General features: G+C 44.8%; 5 protein-coding genes across 5 annotated transcripts; 3 read left to right on the top strand and 2 right to left on the bottom strand.

Annotated features, from left to right (window-relative positions):
* Nucleotides 1-408: 408 nt before the first annotated feature.
* I203_101237 (uncharacterized protein) lies at nt 409-1,985 on the top strand (the record flags this gene model as incomplete). The annotated part of the gene is made up of 2 exons (XM_019146190.1): nt 409-697; nt 775-1,985. 2 exons carry the CDS (start codon nt 409-411, stop codon nt 1,983-1,985), a joined length of 1,500 nt encoding a protein of 499 aa, XP_019004749.1.
* A 378-nt stretch (nt 1,986-2,363) lies between these two features.
* On the bottom strand, nt 2,364-3,067 carry I203_101236 (40S ribosomal protein uS10; the record flags this gene model as incomplete). Its single annotated transcript, XM_019146189.1, has 4 exons — nt 2,364-2,417; nt 2,503-2,602; nt 2,679-2,778; nt 2,959-3,067. The coding sequence occupies 4 exons, from the start codon at nt 3,065-3,067 to the stop codon at nt 2,364-2,366; spliced, it is 363 nt and encodes a 120-aa protein (XP_019004748.1).
* A 469-nt stretch (nt 3,068-3,536) lies between these two features.
* Nucleotides 3,537-4,408, top strand: I203_101235 (uncharacterized protein; the record flags this gene model as incomplete). Its single annotated transcript, XM_019146188.2, has 4 exons — nt 3,537-3,579; nt 3,752-3,891; nt 4,101-4,184; nt 4,301-4,408. The coding sequence occupies 4 exons, from the start codon at nt 3,537-3,539 to the stop codon at nt 4,406-4,408; spliced, it is 375 nt and encodes a 124-aa protein (XP_019004747.2).
* A 233-nt stretch (nt 4,409-4,641) lies between these two features.
* On the bottom strand, nt 4,642-7,385 carry I203_101234 (uncharacterized protein; the record flags this gene model as incomplete). Its single annotated transcript, XM_019146187.1, has 7 exons — nt 4,642-5,888; nt 6,007-6,158; nt 6,219-6,339; nt 6,455-6,800; nt 6,866-6,970; nt 7,023-7,091; nt 7,161-7,385. 7 exons carry the CDS (start codon nt 7,383-7,385, stop codon nt 4,642-4,644), a joined length of 2,265 nt encoding a protein of 754 aa, XP_019004746.1.
* A 671-nt stretch (nt 7,386-8,056) lies between these two features.
* I203_101233 (uncharacterized protein) lies at nt 8,057-11,063 on the top strand (the record flags this gene model as incomplete). The annotated part of the gene is made up of 7 exons (XM_019146186.1): nt 8,057-9,716; nt 9,791-9,994; nt 10,077-10,171; nt 10,235-10,425; nt 10,522-10,701; nt 10,777-10,940; nt 11,029-11,063. 7 exons carry the CDS (start codon nt 8,057-8,059, stop codon nt 11,061-11,063), a joined length of 2,529 nt encoding a protein of 842 aa, XP_019004745.1.
* Nucleotides 11,064-11,523: the final 460 nt, after the last annotated feature.

Raw genomic sequence — 11,523 nt, 5'->3', positions numbered from 1 at the left:
CCTTGGGGTCGTGAGGTATGTCTACAGGTGGCTGTGTGGGGTATGAGGTAGGGTGGGACTGGTGAGTACAACGACGATGAGGATGATGCCGAGCATGAGCATGAGCATGAGCACGAGTAAAGAATAAACCGTAAACTCAGGGTCATCTCATAGGATATGAGTATAAACCCATGCTAATCCGGAATTATATCACTCACTTCCCATTCACCGAGTGTGGCACCATATTCACCGTCATCACGCCGAGAACCGGTCCGGTACATGGGGATTATTCCTCCTCTCTCTCTCTCTCTCTCTCACCTCACCGAATCTCCCACATATGTTATACACCCTCTTTTTTCTACGTGTACCAGAAGAATGCTAAAACCTCATTCTTTGTCATTCCTGAGCAGATATATCAGTACACGCAGCATGTCAAACAAAACATACGATACCATCATCATCGGAGCAGGATGGTCAGGAGCCATCGCAGCCAAGGAGCTCACCTCAAAGGGTCATTCGGTGTTGGTACTGGAAGCTAGAGATAGGATCGGCGGTAGGGCTAGAACATGGAGCGATAACGATAAAAACACTATTGATCTGGGATGTAGCTGGATCCATGGCTACAAAGAAGGTAACCCCGCTAAAGGATTGGCAAATGATTTGGGGATCAATGCGATGTTACCTCAGCCTGCTGAAGGGTTGGTCTACGGTCCCGATGGTGGGTTTGTCATGACTATTGGCACTGTCTGGGTGTTTACATAGAATTGGAAGCTGATTGTTTCGGATATGATGTAGGTCCACTCTCATCATCACAAGCAGCCTCTTTACGCTCATCTCTCTCTTCCGCTCAAGAAGCTTTCAAGCTCCCTCATCCCTCACCTGCCTCTACCACCTCTTTAGCGTCAGCTCTCTTATCCTCGTCATCACCCTTGTTCAAATCGGACTCCAAATACTCTTCAGACCCATCGACAAACACCGTCGATTCCACATCACCTGCCAACCCTTCAGAACCAACCTCCAATTCTACCTCCTCCGTCGACCAATCCCTCGCGGAAGGTTTAGCTCGAACGTTGGAGATTCCCTTGGGATTGAAGTTGGAAAAAGTATCGTTGAAGTGGTCAGGATGGGAAAGTACAACTTCGTTCGCAGGTTCCGACGCAGCTCCCGAAGGTGGATACCAATCATTCGTTGAGAAAGTGTTGAAGTCTGGTAAAGTCGATATCAAGCTTAATCAAAAAGTACAATCTATCAAAGATACTTCCAATGGTGTAGAAATAAACACAGCCAATGGTGAGAAATACGAAGGTAAAACTGTAATTTCCACTATACCATTGGCAGTATTGAAGACTTTACCTTCATCGTTCGTCCAACCTGAATTATCACCTAAACTCCAATCGATAATCAAGGGTACCAACGTAGGTACGTTGGAGAAGTTGTTGGTCAAATACGATAAAGCTTGGTGGCCCAATTCAACCGAAGTCGGATCATACACTTTCTTACCTACCTCCAACCCAAATCAGTTAGGCAAATCATCAAGTTTGGAAGATATATTCAATGGTTCATCATTGGTAACAGCGAATTTCGCTTCCAAATCCAGTACACTCTCTACACCTCAACCAATCTTACTCACCTACCTTTCAGAAACTCCAGCAAAGTTATTATTGGAACATCCTAAAGAAGAAGTCGTCAAGGCATTCCACGAGTTTTTAGTCAAAAGATTACAACCTAAAGACCAAGTGAATGAACCTGTAGAAGGAGAATTGACGGATTGGTTAAAAGATGAATATTCCCTTGGAGCCACTACGACTCCTACGATTGTCAGTGAGAATGATGAGAGGAGTCCGATGGATTTCAAAGAATTGGGCAGACCGGTTTGGAAAGGAAGATTGGGTTTCGCGGGTGAACACACCGAGATGGAACACAGGGGATCGGTAGCGGGAGCAATCGTTAGTGGGCTGAGAGAGGCGGAGAGGGTTGATAGGTTATTGAATTTGCTCAAGGAGTAGGAGGGAAAATGGAGTTTAGATAGCTTGTGATAGATCAGGATTCATATAGCGCGCGAAAAGAATGGACAATTGTATATCGTTGTAGAACTGGATGATAAGATAATGCCTAGATGCACACACGATATACCGATTCGTTGAAGATGTCGTTGAATTAGTTTTGATCACTTATACTCTTACAATCGATAAAATAAATCCATTGCATCAACAGTCCATTCAGAGTAGCCCCCCGGTGCGTCGTTTAAGTATGAATGAAGTATCAGTATGTATGCGACCGACAACATCAGGTTGTCTACGTTTAAAGAGAGGATGTAGTATGCATTTATCGACGAATTGTTCCTAAATACACATACACTACAAGCTCGGTTGGACTACCAAAGCTTAAGCAGCGATGGTGACCTCAACTTCGACTCCTGGTTCGAGGGAGATGGAAGTCTGTGTATGCAAAGCAACATATTCATTAGCATGATGCATGGTATACGACGGGACTGGATGTTATTGGATGGATGGACAAACTCACGATTTGCTTGACAACATCAGCAGAGGAGTTCAAGTCGATCAATCTCTTGTGGATTCTCATCTCGTATCGATCCCAAGTCTTGGAACCTTCACCACAGGGGCTATCATACAGATCAAAACAGATCAGCAAGTTGATCGAGATGGTAAGAATAGGTAGGACCACTGTTGATAACTTACGATTTTCTGGTGGTGTGCTTCAAGACCTTGGTAGGAAGTCTGACGGGACCTTTAACTTTGAGATCTCTGTCCTTGGCTCTGTTAACGAGGTCGGTGGAGACTGTGTTTATGGACAAGAATCAGCAATTTGTCCTTCTTTGATTGATTGGCCTTGTGATCTCCATTCATTCGCAAAACCATTCCACAAATCTCTATATTTACATATATTTGCTAACATGGTTTCCCTCACTGTCCTTTTCTCACTGCAATCGGACTCAATCCTCCAGACTCAAACACTCACATTTCTCCAAAGGCTTAACGTTCCTTGAGGTCAAGGTGATTCTGATCTTGTGGATCTTGGCGGCACCGGCACCACCGGTCTTTTCGAGATCGTCCTTGTATTCAGCCATTTGATTGATTTTTTTTTGGTTGGAGGTGTCGTTAAACAGCGACTTGTCTACTGTGATAGGGTTGTATAGGGAGTAGATAGCGGTGACTGCTTGAGGAGAAGGAAAAGAGAGATAAAAACAATGAAGTTGACGATTTTGGATGTGGTTGCTTGGTGGATCAGAGGATTTTTTCGTTGTAATTCGGAGTTATACGGTGTTTTGCATCTACCAATTGACTATGGATTGTTTGTGGCGTCAGATGTCCACCACCCACGTGCAGACCAGCTGAGATAGGTGTCATTTGATCCCGTCTTCGCTGAAAAAGTTGGAAACTCAAGCAGTGATTAGGGTTAAGATACGATGTTGATGTTGGTGTTGATGTTGCAGCTCTAGGTATATATCATTTAACAACCCCACCGCAATCTAACCCCCACATCATCACATCACCGCACATAGGATCAGACAGAGGAACCGAAGGGAATCTCTCGGAATGGTCAGGCTGATAACTCACAATATGTTGGCATGTCACGTCAGTAAGTATATTCAATCCCTCTTTCCTCAACTGTCAAACGGTAATCACATGAAGGATCAAACGATGGCTGATCTATACCTCTGATCGTTCCTTCCCTACCCTACCAATCATATCCATCACTGTACATTGTCGATAATTTCCTGACGAATACTCGATGTATATCGTCAATGTAGAAAACTGCACGAAAGACAACTTCCCACTATCATTCTCCGAAGTTGAACTTGTCATCCGACCTGCACCTGAGAACTTGGAATTCATACAGAGGTTCTTACCCAAGTTGGATTGGTCAGCTTTGGTAGATACCGCTAGATCTGTGAGTGAACGTTACGTTGCGATTCATTTTATTCATATCAAGTTGAAACGTACGGGTATCAAGAGGACAGGATGGATGGATCGTTTGGAATTTGATTATATGATTCTGGAATGATGATGTATGTTAAGGGCAAGAAAGTTGAGAAGGAGACGAAGGGTTGAAGAGATATCAACGAATAATCTTGCTGATCTTGTATTTGTATCTCACAGCTCGGCGACGAAAGCTTACCTGAACAGATGCCAGATCAATGGACGGATGATCAGCTGAAAGCTTTACATCATGTCTTGATGGAGGTGAGTCGTCGTCTAAATTCTCCCTCAGAAACCTACCATCACTCTTAGACTCGAATTATAATGTATCGTGTTTGAGTTTGTTCCCGTTGTACTGATCGACTCTGTGTGATTCTCAGCTCCACGTAGAAGAAGGTAATATGACTTGTCGAGGGTGCGGACACGTATACCCCATTTCAAATGGTATACCAAATATGTTATTGGCAGAACATGAAGTGGGACGATAATAAGTCATCATATCTCAGGTTCCTTGCAAGACGAAATTATTTAATTGGAGAAGAGGTGCCGCATAGGCTCGATTACGAATGCCAGAAGAATCACTCCGTATAAAATCATTGTTGTACACATTATCTCCTGTCCTTTCCTTTTGGTAGATCATGCATTTATGTTTATGTTTAACTTAATACAAATGACATATTGAGTATATCTATCACCACAATTATAGTATTCACAAACATGTTTAACTCGTCTCATTTGTTCCCCTCCACCCATTATTTCCCCTGCCATCAAAGCCATGTTGTGGGTATCCCTGAGGTAGAGGTGCACGACCTTGTTGTTGCTGCTGCTGCGGAGGAGGTGGTGGAGGTCCACCATATCCTTGTCCAGGTGGTCCATATTGATTCTGGATAGGCGGAGCATATCCCTGAGGTGGTCCATACCCCTGTCCTTGTGGTGGTGGCTGGTTATACCCACCAGGTGGTGCATAACCATTATAATTCTGATTCTGATTCTGATTCTGGGTGGGATTTGGAGCTCCGAAAGATAGAGGAGGTGGTCCACCATACCCACCTTGGCCTTGCGCTGGCGGTGCTCCATAACCTTGTGGTGGTGCAGCACCATATCCTCCATTCTGATTGAACCCTGGTCCACCAGGTCCGCCAGGTCCGGGCCCATTCCCATAACCCCCAGGTCCGCCTCCTTGTCCGTTGTTGAACCCATTTCCATTCGCATTTCCACCTCTCTGTCCGAATCTACCTTGTCCCCCTTGTCCACCACCACCTCCTCTCCTATTATCATTCCTATCCCTCCTACCATCGAATCCTCCCGGTCCACCCTCACCACCCATATTATTCTGTCTTAGCATATCGCCCTGACTAGGCAATGGTGCTCTGCCTCTTCCTGTTCCTCCTCCAATTCCTCCCATATTGGTATTTTGGGAAGGGGGTCCATTCTGATCCATTCGAGGTATCGATAGGGGATTGGTGGTAGTTGCAGATTCTCTAATGTTCGTATACGCTCCTAAACCAGGTAATCCTGCGGAGGCCACTTCAGGTATATTATTACCAATACCACCACCGACTTTAGCATTGACTGCTGCGACGAGATTTGATAATCCCGGTAAAGCAATTTCACCATTCCCATCAACTTTCGTATCATCCGTAGCTGTAGTTGTAGCTTTATCTCCCCAACCTGAATCTCTTTGTGTGGCATTCATAGCTTTCTCTTCTCCTAAGTGCCACCTATCCTTCTCATGTCCTCCAGCAGGTCTTGCTCTCTGCCAGAACCTAGCTGTGAAATCTTTAGATCCGGAACATAAAAGATGTCCAAGTGGGTGATATGATAGTGAAAACACTGAATCTTCATGTGCTGAAGCTAGGGATGTGATGGGTTCAGAAGGTGTGGGCGAAGTAAGGGAATAATGATTGATCGTCCCTGCTGCGTCACCGGAGGTGAATAAGGAATGATGGATGGGGTGCCATTCTAGACCTGCGGTATGGCACAACGATGAATGTTAGCATTATAGTAGCATGTGAGAAGGCGAGGGGACAAGAAGGATCTCATGCGATCGACCAATTGTATTCAGTGTTTTAGGAATGAGACCTACAGTTAATCTCCTTCGTATGTCCTTTCATAGCTTCCAACTCCCTGAACGTCCGGATATCAAATAACCTAATTACAGCATCTCCTCCTGCTGTAGCCACCAGATGTCCTTCTGGACTCCATACACATGTGTTTATCGTTGATTTGTGTGAATGTCTGGTGTAGCACACGATCAGCATCTAAGATACATATGCAGTCGAGAGAAAAGATGCTCACAATGTACTCAGATCTTTACCTGTTCTTGGATCCCAGAATTTCACCAACATATCTTTACTTCCACTGACTATCAGTCCTTTAGTTGGATGCCAGTCTACGCATCTCACATCCCATCCGTGGCCTATGGAATTCATAGCGATTCATCAGCATGAGGCAAGTCTCCTTCCCCAAGAAGAAGCCGTAGACTTCCGAGCCATTCTCAGGTTTTGCTATTGTAGTTGTGAAAAGTTGCTCACCACTCAATACTTTCTCCTCCCTCGCTTCTCTATAGCTCCAAATTTTGACCAGCCCATCATCTCCACCACTGACGAACCTCTCGTCATTCGGACTCCAACTGACTCCATGGCATGCTTCCCTGTGCCCTTGAAACCCATGTATATTCGTCAGGTGCGGTGTAAAATACTTGATCATACCCAATTTATCGGTCGATACCAATGCTTGACCGTTATGCGAATAAGTGAAAGATCGTATACTATCGTCGTGCACCTGCGTGATGGATTCATAATTGAATGAAGCTCCGTTCCATAAGGTGAATTGACCTTTGTCGTTTCCTGTTAATAACCTTCTAGCATCCGGTGTCCACTATATGTAATCATCATAAGCTCACGCTCGACATGCGATCGCAAGACATTGAGGAAAAAGCTTACCTGTACCACTCTGGTTGGAGATCTCTCCTTGTTTATAGATGTATGCACCCATTGATCGCATATCGATGTGGATGGGTTCAGCCTAAGAGCGACAGGAGGTAACAGCTGGTGCCAAGTGTTAGCTAGCTTTTGCAGGAGAGGGTGGAATCCAGCTCACATTGACAATATCAGACGGGTTTGGATGTATCGCAGGTCTATATTCCTTGATCCCTTTCATCTTCGTCAACTGCACATGATATATTAGCCATTCCCTGATCGTTCCAGGTTGTGTAGTAGTAGGTATGGACAAATTTACCATTCTCCACTTGATCACCCCACCTTGGTAATCCACCGCCCTTCTAGGTTTGATCTTCCTCTTCCTATCATCACCGCCCTGTCTAGTCACCGCAGCCTGATAGGCAGCTTGTTCGTGCACTTCCTCATTATCCGGATGGAGTGGTTCTAGATATTTGGTGGGTACCCAGGTGTCCTGTCCGCGGGCTCGAGAAGGTCCAGCTACCGAGTTTGTCGTTGAGACCATTTTTGTGGATGGACAATGGCTGATGATTGTACAGATAGGACGACTGCTTTCATGTACTCCTACTGCGATTATCTATGCATGTCAATGATGTTCTATGGTTTATGACATGAAATGCAGATGAGCAGGAATTGGAATGGGACTAACAATTGAGGTCCATTGTGTTATGTTATATACAAAACGCCGTTTAGCGTGGAAAGTGCCACGTTTAGCCCGTGTTAGTGTGTTAGTGTATTTTGGCAAATTTGATACAAATCCATATATACAAATACAACCCCATCTCAAACCGCCTCTTCCTCGACTCGTCAACATTACCTTCAACACAACAACACACATATACATAAACATAAACATCACCATCGCACCACCACCATCGCTACCTGCACCTTCGACACCTTCAGCATCCGCTTCTAGACCTGGATCGATTGGCAAGATGTTCCATTAAGACGCTTTACAAATCAATCAAATCAAATCAAATCAAATCAAATCAATTCGACCTGTCGCTCTTTATTGATCCTTCAACCTGTAAACAAACTCGCCTTCCTTACCCCTCGTCAGCACTACAAATACAACAAAACCAGAGCGGTAGCTTGACGACATCATTGATTTCTGGACCATCTACCATCTGTTTAGGCTGGATTACTCTGATCACTTGATACCACGATCATCTGACAATGGTGTACGATCCTATACGAGACTGCGAGGTACCTTCGCCATCAGTCGTGAGGAATGATCCGTTCAAATACCCTACACCACCATCGGGATACGGAGGAGGGTATGACAGAGATAGGGATGAAGTGATGTCTAATGGGGGAAGACCATCGTTGACTCAGCATTCGTCATCGTATTCTCCTCCACCTCCATCTGGACCTGGACCAAGTAATCTTAGAGGACTGTTAAATGATGGGCCCACGTCAGAGTCGAGGAGAGGGAGCGATAGGACAGCCTCGATATCCTCCATGCCTGAAGAAGGAGATGAAGGCGCAGGATCATCTAGACACCATATCCACCGACTGTTGAACAATACATCTACTCAACCCATATCGAAGACCAATTCCAATTCCTCTCTACCCAGATCATCACCCTCAAACCCGTCTCCTGGATCAAGATCACACATGTTAGACCCCAATGGATTTCTGACTCCTGCTACTCCCGCATCGGCATATCCCAGATCAAGATCAACGACATCGAGATCGCCTCATCCACCGACACAGATGAGCCCTCAACGAGCCTCTGTACCTTTACCTCTACAGCAGAGTCACGATCAAGGGTATTCACCGCAATATGGTGAACCCTCGCATATCTACAGGCGAGATTCGACAGCGTCACTCGTAGGTCAGAGACCGATGTTACCACCCCAGCAACCTATACATCCACATGAAATGTACGGTTATGAACAACGTACACCTGGAGGAGGACATTATCAGAATTTACCTATGCGTTCACCATCTATCTCAGTCTCGCCAAGGAGTCAACATCAGTCATTACCTCATACTTCTTCTCGACCTGGATCCGCATCCAGTGCATCCCACCCATTCGGCTATCAACCCTATCCTCAAGCCACGGCTATATCACCTTCGACTTCCACTAGGAGATTGTCAGAAGATCAACCCAGACCTACTTCGTCGAGTTCAGCCATTGGAAGACGATACACCGATCCCAATGCTCAGATCCCCACTCCCGCTCGTAGATCAAGTCAAACTTCCACTACTGGATATCCTGCTCCGCGCTTAACACCTATCCGATCCCCTTCACCTGTCGTTAGAGGTATACCTTATAATCCCAATAGACTTAGTGCGCCGGTCAATGTGACTAGGCCTATCGAAGCGGATGAGTTGGCATATTACAGGAGTCTGTCACAGCAGAATAACCCTTTAAGGAAGAGAAAGCCCAAAAGACCTTTACCATCTTGGTCTGGACCTTCACCTGGACCCAGATCTAGTTTCCCAAACGAAGAAGGTACTTCGTACTTCCCACCTCAACAGAATCAGAATGAAGATGATCCAGCGAGGTATAACAGATCACAGAGTTATGCGGATGATAGGGCTTCGATAGGACGTCATCCTTCCGTCACACCCACACCTGGATCTGCATATGGCGGAGGAGGACATGGAGTTTACCCCCCTGCGTTCGATGATCCGTTGGCGACTCCCGGAGCACTCCCTAGAGGAGGTACACTGACTAGAGGTAGGAGACCGACAGGCAACGGTGTGGAAAATCACTTGAAGAGACCTAGCGAGAGGGACGAAGACGAATATAATGGACATGATGTACAGAGAAGGAAGGTTAGTGAAAGGCAATATGTTGGAAATAATGCTGCTGTAGCAGATCATTGTGAGTAGTTTTGTACATATCAGATCTGCCATCTGACATAATTGGCTGATTGGACGCTTTTGCCCTGCTGGTAGATAACTCTCGTCCTGAAGTTGGTGTCGAAGGAAGAGAATTCTCGCCTATAATAGGCTTGAAAAAGTTCAATAATTGGATCAAATCGGTATTGATCGGTAAATTCGCTCATAGACCCCAGGGCAAGATATTGGATATAGGATGTGGGAAAGGTGGGGATCTAAACAAGTGGAAACAGGCTAGAATCATGCTATATGTTGGATTAGGTGAGTACCGTCCCTCAATCCCCACGAGACTCATAGATAGTCTTTTAAGAAAGGTTTGGGCTGATTTTTTGTTCGACCCCAGACCTTGCTGAAACTTCCGTTCAACAAGCTGCAGAAAGGTATCAGAGGATGCAAGGTCGATTTGATGGTTTCTTCTTCGCTTACGATTGTTTCTCTGTGAGTTGTAACGTTGGTTCTCGAGATATACATCTAGCTGACATGCGTAAATAACTTTTGTAGAAACCCCTCGGCGACATCTTACCTGAACAGTTACAACAGAAAGATCTCTACGATAATGTGACGATGCAGTTCTGTATGCATTATGCATTCGAATCCGCTTCGAAGGTTAGAATGATGATCGAGAACGTATCGAGGTATTTGCGTAAAGGAGGGATATTCATTGGTACTATTCCCAATGCAGAGCTCTTATTGTAAGTCGACGTCTTCCATCTTCCTCGTCTGAGTTGAGAAAGACAAAGGTATGAAGGGGATTTAGCTCATAATTCTTTCCTTTTTTCATACTGCAGATCAAAGCTCAATGAGTTACCTGAAGATGACGAAGAACTCAGATTTGGTAATTCATGTTATTATGTCCAATTTTCAGAGAGGAAACATAAGGGAATATACGGACATCAATATCGTTTCTTCTTGATGGATGCGGTAGAGGACGTTCCTGAATATGTTGTAGATTGGGAAAATTTCGTCAAGTAAGTGAACCTGTTCCCCGAACTTCCTCCATCTATTGAGATAGATCATGCTGCGTATGCTGATATTTGGATCAGCCTCGCCATGGAATATAGACTCCGTCTGATATACAAGAAACCATTCCATGATATTCTTCAAGAAGAGAAAGAGTCCCGTGATTTTGGTCCTTTGTTGGGTAAGATGGGTGTGGTGAATGATCAGGGTGAAAGTTCGATGGATGAAGATCAATGGGAAGCGGCGAGTGAGTGCAAGCTGCTGCTTTGTATGCCTGTTGGATTGGAGAAGGGGCAAGATAACATGCTGATAATATAATTGGTTGGATTTCATAGATCTGTATATGGGCTTCGCATTTGAGAAGATATAGATGTCGCTTTTCAACATCAGGTATATATGGGTTCAGAAGCATGACAAGACCGATCAGTGTGACCGAGCGATGTTCAAACTTACAAACCTAAAGGCAAATGACGGAGTACGAACGAAATGTTCGCTCGATTATCGTACATGACAGGACAAAGGACGTCTGATCACTTTCACTCGATGTGTATACATTATCATGTCTGTCGCAGGAATCATGTGTGGGGTTTGGATTCGATCATACTCATACATATCATCATCTTTTATCCGTTGTATATTCTTCGTATGACTGATCTGAAAAGTATATATACTAGTTCATATTAATCCTTCACACATATAGGGACCCATTCAGTCAAGCGATCCAGCGATTAGAGAAGCAGGACGAAAAGTAAAGGTAAAGGTCACTTGTGTAAAATGATTGTTGTTACATATCATTGTAGAGGAGATTATTCAAAGATGAGGATGCATCA

Source organism: Kwoniella mangroviensis, assembly GCF_000507465.2.
Source record: "Kwoniella mangroviensis CBS 8507 chromosome 1 map unlocalized Ctg01, whole genome shotgun sequence".
Lineage (NCBI taxonomy): Eukaryota > Fungi > Basidiomycota > Tremellomycetes > Tremellales > Cryptococcaceae > Kwoniella > Kwoniella mangrovensis.
Note: the sequence above shows the minus strand (reverse complement) of the source record. Positions and strands in the feature narration are given on the sequence as shown.